At 36.6% G+C, this 17468-nt stretch overlaps 1 protein-coding gene and 2 long non-coding RNA genes across 4 annotated transcripts in view; 1 reads left to right on the top strand and 2 right to left on the bottom strand.

The window, feature by feature from the left end:
* LOC103891476 (uncharacterized) overlaps positions 1 to 17468 on the bottom strand; it is a 61182-nt gene that overhangs the window by 7575 nt on the left and 36139 nt on the right. The window lies entirely within an intron of this gene.
* CARNMT1 (carnosine N-methyltransferase 1) overlaps positions 1 to 17468 on the top strand; it is a 47402-nt gene that overhangs the window by 25745 nt on the left and 4189 nt on the right. For both annotated transcript variants that reach the window (XM_002819872.6, XM_054520052.2), the window contains 3 exons: positions 2630 to 2770; positions 3722 to 3900; positions 5939 to 6052. In XM_002819872.6, coding sequence (XP_002819918.1) covers positions 2630 to 2770; positions 3722 to 3900; positions 5939 to 6052 — 434 coding nt within the window. The remainder of the gene's footprint in view (positions 1 to 2629; positions 2771 to 3721; positions 3901 to 5938; positions 6053 to 17468) is intronic.
* On the bottom strand, positions 7914 to 17172 carry LOC134759780 (uncharacterized). The gene is made up of 2 exons (XR_010136523.1): positions 11365 to 17172; positions 7914 to 11028 (listed from the first exon to the last, which is right to left on the bottom strand). It is a non-coding gene; the product is annotated as an uncharacterized LOC134759780 (long non-coding RNA).

Below are 17468 nucleotides of genomic sequence, written 5' to 3'. Positions count from 1 at the left end.
TGTTCATTTTACACTTACAGCACGTCTCAATTTGCAATAGCCACATTTTAAGTGTTCAGTAGCCACATGTAGTTAGTGGCTTTTACTCTACTGTACTGTGAAAAGAGAGCCACTGTAGGTACTTAAAAGTTGTATTTACTTCTACCACTAGGGGTCAGCCAAGTGTCATAATGACCCAACAAGACAGCATTTTGAGTTGGAGTTTTAAAATTTACAACTGCAGTGCAAAGATCGTTCTGTATGCAACAAAGGAAACCTCTGTCAAGAGTAATGTTTACTGCTGGTGAAAAAGCTGGAGCAGAAAGGGTGATGGAAATGTGATCTATGGCCTCTTTAGACACATGGGCTCTATGTCCTTACAGATATATCCCTTCTCCGTTCCTGTTTGTCTTGAATAAACTGTTGAAGCTTTTCCGCCTGTTATTAGGGAGGTCACATTGTAGTAAATGTACTGCTTCTCCATATTTGGGCCTTATTAACTAGGTAAACTTGTTGGCTTGCTTATTTTCGCTAAGAATCTCAAGTAGGCACCGTTTGATTACTGAGCCACATATTGTATGCCTTTCTATTCCTGCTTTAAAAAAAAAAAAAATTCAGCCTGGTTTAAGGTTTTCTCACCATTAAGGTCTGTATTAGATTTATGTTTCTTGTTCTCCACAGAAATGACCTCATAGAAATGCCCTAGACTTTATACGGATTCATAGCAGAAATTCCCACTTAGAGTGCGTTAGTTTCATACACATCACAGTTAGAGGAACTTTTCATTATGCTGTTAATATCCCTTGTGTAAAGAACAAATGAAGAAAATCTAGCTAAGAACAAAGATTTAGGGAAAAATTTTCTCCATCTTACCCATTCATTGCATAGTTCCTGATCATTTTTTCAGTTCTAGAGGGTTTGTTTTAATGCATTTCTTACATGTCCACTTCCTCTTTGTCATAATGCCAGTAATTTAGATCTATATTAGTGTGTTAACTCTTAAGATAGGACTTTGATATATTCTTCATTCTGTGACTTTATGGGTAGCCTTTCAATAGCAGTTTTAATACAAGGTACTGTTAATATATTTTCTGCCATTAGGTTGAGGTAGAGAGTTCTATGGTTCTGTTTAGTTAAGGAGAATTTGATAAAAGCAGTCATTAAGTTAACTTTCTGTAAGTTAGCAGAATAATTGTTGTTAACATTATTGTCACAGCTTTCCCTTCAGGGTAGCATAATTTCTAACTCCTGCATGGTAATATTTTACTGGGGTCATCAGCCATTTGGAAATTGATTGCTGGTTATTTTTATATAAAGATTTAACTACTATATGAATTTACTTCCAAATCCTTTTGTTTTTTGTTGCATGAGTTTGATCAGATAATTTAAAAAAAAATTCTAAGCTGAGAACAGCCACTTGCTGGGGTAGGGGTATAAATGTATGTTATGATTGGACAGATGGGAACTGAGAAAAGAAAGGTAATTCTGCAGAGTAGGAGTTTCAGTGGGTCTGGTAGGGAGTGAGAAATGAGAGAGCGTTAGGTCTGAGTAGGATGCCATCATGGCAGGTCCTTTATATAAGGAATAGCACAGAGTCCTAGAGCTATGAGGTTTCAAAAGCCCCATAGTGTTCTTTCTTATTTTGAAGTGGGACATGCAAAGGTTATATGGGCTACTAGTAAAGTGCCCTGTTGCTGCTTGGAGCATGCCAAACTTAAAGGCCACGTAGTTAAAGATAAAAAAATAACTAGTAGGAGTAGATTTGGAAATTGGATTTGATTTGTGAACCAAATTTAGGAAATACAGTAGTGAAGTTTCTTTTTACTTCTTGACATGATATTAGCTGATTGTATATTTTCCTTTGGCTTCTTATAAGACTACAATTTTAGCTTCCTCGGGATTATATTGATTTGCCAAAATTCCTGAGAAAAAGCCTTGTTTTGGTAAAGCTTTTAGTGGTTTGAAAGTGGAATGATGGATCTTACGTGAAGGAAATATGTAATGGCAGTGTGGTGCTAGTAGGTAGAGATCAGTTTGGTTGTGAACCTCTGGTTTGGTGTAATATATTTGTTATCATGTATGTTTAATTAGAGGGCCGTTTCCCATTTTCCCCATGAAAATATCCCCTCCCCCAAATTCTTCTGTCAACTAAAATATATAGGGGTTTAGAGATATACCTGACACATTAAACTCTACATCTGTTTAATCTAACATAAACAATTGGGTTACGTATAAAATTTAGAAATAAAGTTATGTTGTATTTATTGTCCCATATGATGAAGTACTTTTGTTCAAACTCTTCATATTTAATTGGGATCCCTTTGGAATAATTTGTCTTTCTAAGATAGTTGTTCAGGGTGACAGCTGTTAGGAATATGAGTGACTCTATAAGTCTTCAGATGTAAGGGGACTCCTTTTTTCTGAAAAATAATTTTTGAGGGCTAAAACCCTCAACTGATAGTGGAACATACATAATAATTCCTTATACCTTTTATTTTTGATATTTAGAAGTATTTCTTGATTGTGAGAAGTCCAGAGTCTTAGCTTATTCTTAATGAGTAAATGAGTAAGTTTTTAGTTGTTAATGTGGATTTTGTCTTTTTCTTTTTTTCTTTGAGGGGTTGGACATAATTGCCTTATTTCATTTCAGGGATCCTTCTAAAGTAAATATTCTGGTACCTGGTGCTGGACTAGGAAGACTGGCCTGGGAAATAGCTATGCTAGGTTATGCTTGTCAAGGAAATGAATGGAGTTTTTTTATGCTCTTTTCTTCCAACTTTGTACTCAACAGGTATTTAATTTATTTTTTGCTGGAAATAGTAATTTCGCAGAATCAGATTGACTTACCTATTTTCTTGAACAATTTTGAATTTGAAGATAAGTACATAGCATTTGATTATTATATATCACAAATGTTTCTTATGTTAAAATCAAAGTACTTATACAAATTATCACTTGAACCAATTGCCTAGTTATTAGAATGTTGAAACAAGATGGGTAAGTGACTTTATAGAAAGTGACTGGGCATTCCATGAAATGATTTCTGTACAAAATCTTCAGGACTAAGTATGAACCAGGAAGGAGTATTTCTAAATTTATTCTTAAGCTTCTTTACTTCCTTGTTTCTTTAGTTAAATAAGAGTTTAGTTTAGCAATTATAACTTTTTCTCCTTAATCAAGTTCTTATAAAATGGCCAAGTATGCTCTCATGACTGAGTTGGAAAGATCTCTCAGAACTTCTGTGGCCTGTTTTGGAAGGCAGTGGAAAACAATTGTTATTTTTAAAGCCAGAAGATGTACATTGAGTAGCTGCCTTGTTTAAATAATACGTTGTCTCGGATGGCAGTATGAGTTTTAGGGAGTTGGTGGAAAAGGGAAAAAGAAGAGGGTTATACAAAAAATAGATAGCAAACTGTTTTAGTTGAAACCAGTACCATTTAAAAAAACCTCGTTGGACTGTTTTACTTGGTTTTGAAGTTGAGAAATACATTTTTAAAAATTTGAATGAACAGCACATTTATATCTTTGAATTTACTTTTTTTTTCTGTCTTTAATCCATGATTGGTTGCTCATCTACATGTATACGTACATTTTCAGATAATTAGGGAAGCTGTAATAGTGACTCTTTAAATATTAATTATATATGCAAATCTTCAATTAAACAGTATATTTTTAGTATTTAAAGTGGATTTTCTTGGTAAAATATTTAGTTAACACCTGATTTTATACTCATATTTTGCAGATGTTCTGAAATTAATAAATATAAACTTTATCCTTGGATCCATCAGTTTAGCAATAACCGGAGATCAGCTGATCAGATTCGACCCATCTTTTTCCCTGATGTTGACCCCCACAGTCTTCCTCCTGGTTCTAACTTTTCTATGACAGCAGGAGATTTTCAAGAGATTTATTCAGAATGCAGTAAGTCCAAATCAAGCGTTTAAAAAGTCTTGTCCTTTATTCTAAATTTAATGAGCTAGTTTTATCCTAAGCCAAGGTTTAGATTATTCATTTTGATGATAGAACATAAGGCATATGTCAGTGTCAATTCAGAATGTTTTCAAGGTCATGTACAAGGCAGTGATAAGAGATAAGAAGTGTAAGATATCTACAGTCAAGAAATTTAGAATCTGTTGGGCCCATTAATACTAAGAGATACCATGTAAACAAAGTTTAAATGAGTAATGAATACCAAAAAAATGAAAGGTTATTAGTGTAAGAAGGAAGCTGTTCATAGTGAGGCTATGACTTGAAGGTTGAGAGAATAGCATTTGAGGCAGACAGAAGTACAAAGATATGAATAAGGTGATTGGGGATGGCAGCACAGCTGTACTGGCAGGGAAAGAAAAGATTTAATGGGAGATTTAATGAGATTTAAAGGGAGCTATTGCTAGAAAAGTAAATTTGTTCCAGATCATGGAAGACTTTTATAGTCAGGCTGCACAGTTGACTTCAGCCTGGCAAACTGTTGAAGAAATCTGAGCTAGGCAGGAGAGAAAGGGAGATGGTAATTGGGAAAGAGGAGAGGGAGATTGGCACTAAAAGGAAAGCAAAATAGAATACTGAGGGTTCAGCAAGATCATTGAGTCAATAGGTATTTGTTGAGCACCTACTAAGTACTAGGTATGTTCTAGGTGTCAAAAGAGAACAGTGAACAAAACAAAATCCCTGTCCACAGAGAACTTCCAATAGAGAAAGTGAGGCAATAACAAATATAATATTGTAAGGAAGAAAAAATAAGGCAGGGAAGAGGGGTTACAGAGTGACTGGGGAGAGGCTGCTGCTTTATATAGAGTTGTCAGGGAAAGCCTTTCTAAGAGTAGAAACTAAAAAAAAAAAAAATGTCTAGCAGAGAACCTTGAAAGAGTACAGAGGCAAACCACTGAGATATTTGAAGGCAAAATGTTGCAGATGGGGAATAGCAAGGGAAGAGGATCAGGGAGTAGAGCGAGTGCTTGCTCTGCTCAAGGAGGAGCTAGGCTGTAGTAAGCAATGGGTACAGTGGTGAGAGGTCAGCTTCAAGAGGGTTTGATGAGGCAAACTTGTTGGCAGGCCATAGCAAGGACTTGGAATTGTACTCAGAGAAACAGGAAGCCATTGGAGGGCTTAAAGCAGGGATAGCAGCAACATAGATTGTTTTTATTTATTTATTTATTTTACAACATAGAAAGTTTTTGTTTATTTTTCTCTGAACTCTGAGATTGGGACAACCTGTACTCTGAAGGAAGAAAGGGAGAGATGGAAGATGTTAGGTGTTGTAGATAAGGAATGAAGTAACAGAAAACATCACTTAGGCAAGTAAAAGTCCCCTTTTTCTGGAGCAAGGTTTGAGAGAACAGATGATGAAGGCAGTCCTCCATGGGATCGAGTGCGTTTATTGCACCAGCATTTGTATAGACACCATACCTCCTAGAGGTAAACAGTGTTCTCTACTGGGTTCCCACCCACTGCTTCTGCCTGCCCCTGGCTCCCCTTTTTCTCTGGTAATTATTCGAAGTTGTGGTAGATGTCGAGGTATTTGGATGTCATTCATTTCTCAGTTGGCAACTGGTGCCTGCAGTCTTTCTGAAACCTGCCAGAATTGGTGGTTAACACTAGTTTAAATTTGAATGACCATTATTTTGTTTTAAGTGATTTTAAATGAAGGCTAGAAGTTGAATAGAGGATAAACAAAACTCTAACAAATATCATTTGGTAATAATATGTAGAGATTAGATTATAATATCAGTGTTATTGGGGATGATTTCCAAATTGATTACTTAATCAGATTATTGATATCAGTATTTCCCATAAATGACTGTTTGGTTACCATGATTATAATGTTGATCAGAAGTTTAGCTTCTGTATCTCTGTCAAATATTAATACTCTGTAAAAGGTAACTGGCAGTTTTAAATAATTAATTAAAAGAAAAAAGCAAAATAACATAACAGATGCAGTAATTTGATTTTTCTTCATTAGATACCTGGGACTGTATTGCTACCTGTTTCTTCATAGACACAGCTCACAATGTAATTGATTATATTGATACAATATGGAAAATACTCAAGCCAGGTGGAATTTGGATAAATCTAGGTAAGTTTTTTAGTATTTACTAAAATTTTGTATATTAATCTGAGTACTTACAGCTGTATTACATTTAACTTCGCAGTCTCAAATGTTCATGAACATTAGAATTATGTTGTAAATGTTTTAAAACCGCTACAGTTTCCTTTAGACTGCATCCTGGTGGTGATCCCTCCAAAGGCAGTGGAAGCTCAGAAGTTGTATATTCACACTTAGGTCAGTCTCACAGTCATTGTAATTTCAGTGTATACTAATTGTTGATCTGATGGTAGGTAATCATTCCCTCATTATCACCATCCCACATGCTGAGACAGTGGTCCGTTCTGTTAGGAAGAGAGTGTTCTCTTTTTCTTTGTATAATGAAGCATAGGGGGCAGATTTTACCTCTCCCATGGAATCTTCCTCCCTAGTACATCCATATACTGGGAAGAGTGTAGGTGTGATAACTTCTGTGATTACCTTGAGTTTAAGAAAGAATAGAAACACAATTTTTTTTTATGCAAAAATTTTTTTTTACTGCATTCTACTTACTACTCGATGTTAGAAATTAAATGTTGAGTATAACATGGTCCCTCCAGTCCAGAATCTAAAGAAAATAGCCACTTTACTCCTTTTTAAAATAAAGGGGGTATAATGATAATATTCAGGTAGGTATACATGTGTTCTTTCGTGAGATATATAATCTGTGTTCAGAAAGACATGATGACTAGAACATAAATGTTTTCAAGATAAGGATTATCATACTGCATAAAAGGACATAACGTACGTGGTTTTGAGCCCTTGGCCTTCTGGGTGGGTCTAATTTTGTGTTCTTTCATGAGATATATAATCTGTGTTCAGAAAGACATGACGACTAGAACATAAAGGTTTTCAAGATAAGGATTATCATACTGCATAAAAGGACATAACGTACATGGTTTTGAGCCCTTGGCCTTCTGGGTGGGTCTAGTTTTGTGACTGATTTCTGACACCTACTCTCTTTTTAATGATTTTAATTTACCAGAAATTTTGCCATTTGGGAGTAAGCCCTGGAGGTAGTAGTAAGTCTTTTGTAAACTTCTCTTAAGAATTCCTTAGGACCAGATGAAAGCAGCTGTACAGTGCAATCATGATAAAATAAATATCCCAAACTGTAAGTCTTCTTTAAAAGTGGTTACCTTGGGAAATTTTTCCCAAGGAAAAATGGAAAGATATTACCTACTGGGTATTTGCTTACTGTGGGTTAGATACTGTGTTGGTCCCTTATAAATACCTTGTGGAATCTCAAAGCAGCCCTATATTGAAATGGCACTATGTTATAGTTGAAGAGACTTAGAGTCTTGGGTTAAATAACTAGCAGAACAGTCCTGTAGCTTACATGTGGCAAAGACAGGCTTGAAGCCCAGAGCCAATTTCTTGATTACCCTCAGTTAATTTGTAAGTTAGCATTAACATGACCCTGTGTTTACATAATTAAATTTTTTGACCCCCATTACTGAGTTATGGTAAGGTTTTATGTATTTCCAGAGCATGTGACTTTCATAGAAACAGCTTTTTTTTTTTTAACATTTGTTTTATTGGTTTATGAATATTTTATTAAGTTATATAATACAATAATTGTAACTACCTGAAGCACATAAAGTTGGCTCCTGATAAGTATACTGTTTGATAAGAGTAGATGTACTATAGTGTGACTTATGATCTGTCATGGGCATCAGAAGTAATGGAGCATGTTGGTTAACAGGAAGTCAATTAGGAGAGCTAATTCCATTATGGAGTCTCAAAACAATTTTGAAAGTTGTAATAATAGAGAAACACAGTCCTTAAAAATAGTTATTTGGAAGGTTAGTACTTTATAAAGTATTAACTTATATATCTTTTGCATGTATAAGTTAAAGAATGTAAAAAAAAGTCTCAGAATCAGTTTTCTTTTAAATGTTAGTGTGTTCTGGGCATCTAATCTGTGTTTTTCATTTTTTATGCCATGTACTCATTTTTGATTCCATATTCCTCTTACCTAATCTCATGGCTTTTCCTACTCTTTCGATTCCCAATCTGTATCTCTGGTCTAAACATCTCTCTTGTGCTCCAAGCCAGTATGTCCAACTTGGGTGTACCACAGATACTTCAAAATCTTTGTGTCTCAAGACCAGCCTGGGCAACATGCCCCGAGACCCCATCTCAAAAAAAGCCAAAACAAAACAGAAAACGATCCCATGCCTCCCAATATCTTTTCTATTCATCATCTACTCAGGTTCCCCCAAAGAAAAATACTGGGAGCCTTTCGTTACCCCTTTTATTGGGTCACTCAGGCTACCATAACAATACCACAGATTGGGTGGCTTAAATAACAAGTTTATTTTCTCACAGTTCTGATGACTGGAATTCCAGGTGCTCACCAGGTTGGTGTCTAGTGAGGGCTCTTCCTTTGATTTGCAGGGTTTACCCTCTTGCTGTGTATTCACATAGCCTTTCTTTGGTTGTGCATAGAGGGAGAAGGAGTGAATGAGAGCATGAGTGAGCTCTTTGGTGTCTCTTCTTATAAGGACACTAATCCTATTGGATGAGGACCCCACCCTTACGACCTCATTTACCTTAATTACTTCCTTAGAACTCCTACCTTCAAATACAGCCACACTGGGGATTAGGGCATCAACATGTGAATTTGGAGGCAGGGGGACACGAACAGTCAATAGGACCTCTCTTTTTCCTCACTGTTTGTCTCTAGTCAGTCTAAAAGTTGTATCTCCTAAAACTACTTAATCGCTCTTGAATATCCTTCTATTCCAGGGTTTCTCGATTGTGGTATTGACATTTGGGCTGGATCATTCTTCAGTGGGAGTGGTAAGGGAAGTGGGGGTCTGGCCTGTATAGTGTAGGATGGTTAACAGCCTTCCTGGCCTCTAAGATTCCAGTAGTACCTCCCAGTTTTGACAACCAAAGTGTCTTTAGATATTGAAAAATGTTGCCCTCTGGGGGTGGAGGGTGTTGGCAAAGTCATCCCCAGTTGAGAACCATTGCTCCAATTTCATGGTTTCTTGCCTGGATTAGCATTAGGATTACTGTAGTAGTTTCCTTAAGGACCCCCCTCCCTTCAAGTTGTTTTCAGCCCTTTTCATTTCTCCACATAATCATCAGTGACCCTCCTAACATGCAGATCTGTTCCTGTAAGACTCCCTGCATGAAATTCTAGCTTTCTGGAAAACCTAAACTCATCAGGATTATGCTTTTTACCTTCAAGATTGTTTTTTTACCACCCCTTCTCTGACCTCAAGTGCCAGTCCTTTGACTTAGCCCTTTCTTTCTCTTCTGTTTTCCCTTGGTTAGTCCCTATGTGTTCTTAAACACTTAGCTCAGGTGATCCTTTCGGGTTGGGTTAAGTATTCTGTATTTCTTATGTTCTAAGAGACTGCTGTAACATATACTTCAGTTTGGTGTTAGCACCCATATGCTTTTGTTTCCACTGCTAGTCTCTAAGCTGCGTAAGAGCAAAGATCTAATGCTTCCTAGTCACCTGGTACAAAGCCTGGCAAACAGTGAGTATTAATGACTGTTACATGTATGTATGAATGTATTGTTTCAAAATTTGAAAAAGGGAACCTACTAAGATGTCTCGAAGACATGATGAAGTGCCATCTATATTGGTGAGTTCATAACATTCTTATGGTTTTGGCTTTAATTATATAGACCTGAAGGCTTAATTTACTCTGTAAACTGAGAGATCAACCTCTTGGGGATGATTTTACCCTAACCATGTTTATGTAGACTAGAACATCAATATATTCATATATAATGGGAAATGTAATGGCCAGCCATTCTGGAACAAATGACATTGGAGGTAAAATTATAAATGAAAATGTTGCCCAAACTGCATGAAATCAGATTTGGTGGGGATCATTAATTTACAACATGCTTTAATTAAGGAGGATTTGATGGACTCTTAAACACTACCCAGTTTAAGGAAAGCTAGTAAGCCTTTTAAGGGAACTATTATGCATATGTCCTTTGGGTAAGGCTATGATTTTGGCAAAGAACAAAAGAATGCCTGTGAATTCCCTTTTTCAGTTTTTCATCCTGACGAGCACTCCTTAAACATACTTATTTGTAATTTCTTCTCAAAATAAAGTGTGTGTGTATGTATGCACTGATAAATTTGGGAGTCAGGTAGTGGACGGCAGGCATTTAGCTACATCTGGAAGAATTAATAAAATGAATCTAACTACATCTGAAGAATTAAAATGTAACTACATCTGGTAAAAGTACCAAAGGAGATCTTTGTGAAGTGTATTGAAAGATAGGTCTTATCAGATTTTAGAGCATTATGAAGCTACAGAATTTTTTTTTTTTTTTTTTTTTTAGACAGAGTCTTACTCTGTCGCCCAGGCTGGAGTGCAGTGGTACCATCTCGGCTCACTGTAACCTCTGTCTCCTGGGTTCAAGCAATTCTCATGCCTCAGCCTCTTAAATAGCTGGGGTTACAGGCGTGCACCACCACACCTGGCTGTTTTTTGTATTTTAAGTGGAGATGGGGTTTCACCATGTTGGCCAGGCTGGTCTTGAACTCCCGACCTCAGGTGGTCCACCTGCCTCAGCCTCCCAAAGTGCTGCGATTACAAGCGTGAGCCACTGTGCCCGGCCTAGAATTTTTTAAAACGAGATTCCCTTTAAAAGGTAGATGACTGAACACATAACAGCCTTTCTTCATTATAGTAGTAGTAAAAATATAAAAAGATATAAAACACATGGACAAAGAATGGCAGGCATGTTATTGGGGGACAAAATAATGTACCAGTTTTTAGAAGTTGGGGTAGATAGGTAAGTTTTGTGAAGAAAAACACATGTGAGAGCCACCTTACCCGAATAACTCTGGAAAATGAGGTGCTGTATGGAAAAACCTAACTTGAAAATCTGTATATATTGAACAGTTGACTCCTCTGTAATCAAGATGCCTACCTTATATGCCCATTTCCACTCCATGCTCAGGTGAGAGACCATAAGTTTAATTCCTTAGAAAAAGTAAATAGGAAAGGAGCAGGATTTAGGAAAGCATGACCTCATATAGAATGGGGGCAAAATGTAGGGCAGAAAAGAAGGGGATTAATTAAAAACTTTGGAAAATGCTCAAGCAGTGACCATCAGCCCAGGCCATCTCCAACCCCTACGCTGCCTATAAAACGTACCAAGGTTTGGCCCCGCGTGGTGGCTCACGCCTGTAATCCCAGCACTTTGGGAGGTGAGGCAGGTGGATCACGAGGTCAAGAGATTGAGACCATCCTGGCCAACATGGTGAAACCCCGTCTCTACTAAAAATACAAAAATTAGCTGAGTGTGGTGGCACACACCTGTAGTCACAGCTACTCGGGAGGCTGAGGCAGGAGAATTGCTTGAACTTGGGAGGCAGAGGTTGCAGTGATCTGAGATTGTGCCACTTCACTCCAGCCTGGCGACAGAGTGAGACTCCCTCTGAAAAACAAACAAACAAAAAACAACTTACCGAGGTTTGAATGCCAGATGTTTTGCACAGATGCAAGTCATATTTCTTGGAGTGGGCATGTCAGTATCGCTATATGAGCTTATTTTAAAATTAATAATTGTTTCTTGTATCTTTTTCTGTCTCTTAAATCTTTATGTCTAACTTTTTAGATTTTTCAGCCTTTTTGTGGCAATCTTTATGTTTTAGGTGTGTCTCTTACAAACAGCATACAGTACATTTTTACTATCCAGTCAAACAATCTTTATCTCTTAACCGGAATTTTTAGAGACTTACAGGTGTAAATGGTTTAAATCCACTTGTCACAGATTTGGCAAGTGGTTTGGCAACCTCCTTTAAGCTAGTTCCCGTTCTTTCGACATGTCCCTGTCACTGTTTGGTACCTCCTTTGTGAAACAACCAGATATTCCAAGCCCATCTTGTACTTTCTCTGACCAGCCATTATTTCCAAGGATTCCTGGTTCCTTTTAATGGGGAATGGTTTGTAGAAATGGAAAATCTAGTTTCTACCACCGAAGTGGTATTTTGTCTAGGCCTTTTTGGCAAACAGGGTAGGAAATATATGTATATGTCCGTCTGTAAAAATCATATGTATATGCGTGTCTGTAAAAATCATCAAAGGAGGGCCTTAAGAAAAACTAAACACACACATACATACATACACACAAACATACAGACAAAATCCTAAGTTCATACTGATAACTTTAGTTCCAATGCAACACTCAGTATAAAATACTAAGGTGGCAGGTAGCTTTCAACATTTAGAATATATCACACCCAGTGGCCTCTAGCTTCTGTCTTTGCTGTTGAGAATTCAGCTTTTTAAAATGTTGCTCCTCTGAAGGTATTCTGTTTTTTTAAGATTTTTTACCTTGCAGTTTTTATCAGGTCTAATATTACATCTAGGTGTGGAGTTCTCTTTTTAATACTGTGCACAGTTTGTTAGGCTTCTTAAGTCTATGAATTGACCTTATCAGTTGTGAAAAATTCTCAGCTTTGCAGGGAGATCCCCTCTTATCAATCATAGGTTTAGCATTAAAATATGTAACAATAGCCATTATTTCTTCACATACTGCCTCTGCCTCATTCTTTTTCTCTGTTTCTTCTGGAAATGCAATCAAATATATTTTAGAACTTCTCATGGTAGCGTTCATATATCTCAACCACTTCTCTTGCTATCTTTCTCGCCATGCTGCACTCTGGATAGTTTCTTCTGACCGATAGTCTTTTATTTGAAAATACTGAGCATATTATTTCTGATAATTCTGACATCTCAAGTCTTTGCAGGTCATTTTCTGCTTTCTCTTGCTTTTCTTGGTTCTTGTTCATGATTCCTTGTTTCTCTGTGCTGTTGACTTTGAGTGTTTCTTGGGGATTGTTAATGAGAAATCGCACTTTGGATTTCTTAAGGCCTGGGTTGAAGTGTTTTGCCCCAAAGGAATTTGCATTTGCCACTTTTAAAGCATCAAATCTTTCGAGAACTCAGTATCCTGAGAACAGCATGGGGGTAACCGCCCCTATGATCCAGTCACCTCCCACCAGGTCCCTCCCTCCACGTGGGATTATAATTTGAGATGAGATTTGGGTGGAGGCACAAAGCCAAACCATATCAGCAGTAAACTATATTTTTAGATTAAAAAAATTCTTTAAAGGGGGAAAAAAGAGAAAACTACCCAGCAATGAAATAGGCTGTACAACATAAATATGCAAGTTATTTTAATAATAAAAAAACTGGATGACATAGCTCATGCCTGTAATCCTGACAACTGAGGTCAAGCCAGGCAGATCACTTGAGGCCAGGATTTCTAAACCAGCCTGGGCAACACAGCAAGACCCTTCATCTCTTAAAAAAAAAAAGTTTAAAAATTAGCCAGGTGTGGTGGCCTGTGCCTGTAGTGCCAGCTACTTGGGAGCTGAGGTGGGAGGATCACTGGAGCCCAGAAATTCAAGGCTGCAGTGAACTATGCTTATGCCATTGTACTTCAACCTGGGTGACAGAGCAAGACTCCAACACTCAGTAAAAAAATGAAAAAAAGAATAAATGTAAGCAACCTATATACAGAAAAAAATGTTCATTCTCACTGTTAATCAAGTAAATAAACATAAATGTGCTACCATTTTTCACCTATCATATTCACTAAGTTTTTTAATTTGCTTACTTAAAGCTTAGGTAAGTACAGTGAGATGGGATATGCTCTTCTGTTAGTGGGGATGTAAAATGATATGACTTTCTTCTAGAAAAACAGTAACATGTTATAAAATAATGTGTGGGAAAACCTTAAATATTCATACATTTAGTCAGGGGTTGGCAAACTACAGCCCATAGGCCAAATTTGGCCTGCAGCCTATTTTTGTATGGCCCTACCACTACAAGTATTTCTTACATTCTTAAAGGGTAATGGGGAAAAACACAAATAAGAATATATGCTAGACACTGTAAGTGGGACATAAAGCCTCAAATATTTGCCATCTGTCCTGTTACATAATTAATTTATTATTAGATTAATTATACTATATTTATTAGATTAATTATACTTCTAGAAGTCTGTCAGAGGAAAATAATCAGATATGGGCAGACTAAAGACTGATGAAATGGACAGACATACTCAGCAAGAACTTAGAGTGAACTTACATTTCTAACAGTAATGAAGTGGACAGTCATAAGACATTCATACAGTAAAACTATTTTCTAGAAATAATGAAATAGAGAAATGTTCCTAATGAAGTATAAGATGTAAAACTGTATATGGAATATACTGTACATCGAGGAAAGACTGCAAGGAGATAAATATTCAAGTGCTTACTCTGAATGTTAGACTTATAGGTGATTTTTTAATTTTTTGATGCTTTTTCATGTTATCTCAGCTTCCTAGTTTTCATCTTATAATCAAGGAAAAAAACATATCTTTGCTCCTTCTGTTATGGCCACTAAAAGAATATGAAGAAAGCTGCCTGTGGTGTTGCATGCCTGTAGTCCCAGCTGTTTGGGAGACTGAGGCAAGAGGATTGCTTGAGCCCAGGAATTCTAATCCAGCTTGGGTAATATAACGAGACACTGTCTCTAAAAAAAAATTAAATAATTAAAAATTAAAAAAGAAAAAAGAACGAAGAGACATGAGAGTTGAGAAAATAAAGAACCCTTTGAGGAATGTGTCTCTGTTATTCATCTTCATATATATCCAGTGCCAGACATTAGCTAGGTGCTTGGTAAACATTTGTTTAAAGAATGGGCAACTAGGTCGTAAATATGAAAAACTGCTCAGCCTCAAAGAGATGCAAATTCAAATTATATCTAATTTTCCCCATATCAAATTAGCAAATATTTTGTTTAATAAAAATTCTTGTGTTTTTTTTTTAAGTTGGATTTTTTGGAGGTATAATTGACATATAATAAAATTCACCCTTTTTACAAATGTACAGTTTGATGCATTTTGAAAACTGGATAATTATGCAACCATGGCCACTATCAAGACAGGGAATCTTCCCCTTTCCATCACCCCAAAATGTCCCCTTGTACTCCTTTCTCTCCTCTTATTCCTAATACCATGCCGTCACTACTTTGGATTCTATTACTGTAGTTTTCCCTTTTCTAGAATGTCATATAAATAGAATCATACAGTATGCTGCTTTTTGTCTCTGGCTTTCTTAGCATAACACTTTTGAGATTCATCATTTTGTTGCATGTACTATTGTGGTGGTCTTTTTTTATTGTTGAGTAGTTTTCCATTTGATATATTACATTTTGTTTATCCATTCACTGGTTGGTGGACGTTTGGGTTATTCCCAAATTATTATGATTAAGAATAAAGTTGCATTAAATATGAGTATAAATCTTTGTGTGGCTGCAAATTTCCATTTATTCTGCATAAATACGTACCTAACAGAATTGCTGGGTCACATATGGTGAGTGTATCTATAACTTAGAAACTGGCAAGGTGTTTTCCAAAGTGACTGTACTATTGCATTCCCACCACTTAATATAAGATGTTGAAATAAGTACTTATTGCAATTGTGAGTGAAAACTTACAACTCTTTGGGAAAGCATTTTTGGCAGTCTAAATCAGGTCAGTAAAAATGTTTATTCTCTGGCCTTCGAGAAACATCTTTGTAAGGGATAATCTAAAATATGCACAAGGATATTTGTCAAAGTACCATTGTATTAGAAGACTAAAAATATACACTCCAGCTGTTGTCTTTGGTAAAATTTATAAATTCAGCACTAAGCTAGGCATTGTGGTGGGTTCAAAAGCAACTTAAGATGTGTTCCTTGACTTACATAACTTGTAATCTAGTGAGAAAACTGTGCTAATTACCTGAAAAATTTTCACTGAGCAATGCAACACTGCATTAAATGAGTGTTAGAATATGCCACATTAAGAACAATGAGCAGTAGGGATGAAGACTAGGATGGATTTCAGCAAGGTTTTGAAGCATGGCTAAAGCTTGAGTTGGAGGGTTGGAGTTTTCTAGGTGGAACACACCATGACTAGAGGTAAAAATGGTCTAAGTATGTAAAAATCATTGGAATATATGTATGTATGTAGAGATAATAAAACTATGTTATTGGAGGCTCTTAAAATAATGGAACAGGAACAGCATAATCTTTAAAAGCTGGAAAGGCTCTGCTATGAGGCTCTGCATTCTTATAAAAGCTTTGGGTAGTCTAGGAAACAGCAGTGCTCAGGAAATGGTAGAAAACAATCATTTTTACTAGTATTAATATAACAAATTTCAGCTTATAAGAGTAGTTTAATAAGGAACCATTGTTATCTTTTGTAAGTAGCACTAACATATACATTATATTCATGGTCATTTTTTCTAGTCGTTTATGTAGGATACAGAAGGGAGAGAGAAAGAAAAACTTTTTTACCCTGTGATCCACAGAATGCTAAGCCTCTTGGTAGCAGAACCTTTGTCTTGTTATTAAATACTTTTATCTTCCATTATTAGCATATTGTATGGGGAGTAGGAGTAGAGAGCTGGTTGCAGGATTTATAATTAACCCAATGAAAGGTAAAGAGAAGATTGTCTAGATTAGCCTGAGGTATATATAACTGTGTTAAGTGATAATGGTTCCTGGATGAGGTTGATGGATTGGGCAAAATGATAGATTGAAAGATTTGAAAACCATGCTTTAAATCATATGTGCGTTTCTTGAATGTATAGAATGAGCAAATAGTAAAGGGAGGATGTCATAGAAACAGTGTAATACCTGTCATTTACTTAGTGCCTTGTTTATGACAGGTGTAATACATATTATCTCACATTAAAGTCATATTACAGGGCACTCATGGTGGCTCACGCCTGTAATCAAAACAGTTTGGGAGGCCAAAGCTGGTGGATCACTTGAGGTCAGGAGTTCAAGACCAGCCTGGCCAACATGGTGAAACCCTGTCTCTACTAAAAATATAAAAATTAGCCTGGTGTGGTGACAGGTTCCTGTAATCTCAGCTATTCAGGAGGCTGAGGCAGGAAAATCGCTTGAACCTGGGAGGTGGAGGTTGCAGTAAGCCCACTGCACCCCACCCATCCTGGGCAACAGAGTGAGATTCTGTCTCAAAAAAAAAAAAAAAAAAAAGTCATATTATAGATGAAGTGGAGTTAGTGAATTGCCCACAGACACACAATTATTAGATGTTAGAGCTGGGATATCAACAGTGCACTTAAAAAAAAAAAAAAGCCAGCTCTAATGTTACTTCTTCCTTTCCGGAAACCTTCCATATAACTTCTGTCCACCTTTTACTACCTAAGTTAACTTGAGGCTCCTTCTTTGTTTTCATATGATACACAGTTGGTAACTGCAGTTTTGCATTTGCTTATGGAATTATAATTGCAGAATACATTTGGAATTTGAGGACTTAGCATTCTCTGATTCATCTACTTCTTCAGTAACTTGCAAGTTAAAGGTGAAGGCCCATGGTGTGAATCACAGTGCAAGGCAGGTATGCCAGAGGG

Source organism: Pongo abelii, chromosome 13 (assembly GCF_028885655.2).
Source record: "Pongo abelii isolate AG06213 chromosome 13, NHGRI_mPonAbe1-v2.0_pri, whole genome shotgun sequence".
Lineage (NCBI taxonomy): Eukaryota > Metazoa > Chordata > Mammalia > Primates > Hominidae > Pongo > Pongo abelii.
Note: the sequence above shows the minus strand (reverse complement) of the source record. Positions and strands in the feature narration are given on the sequence as shown.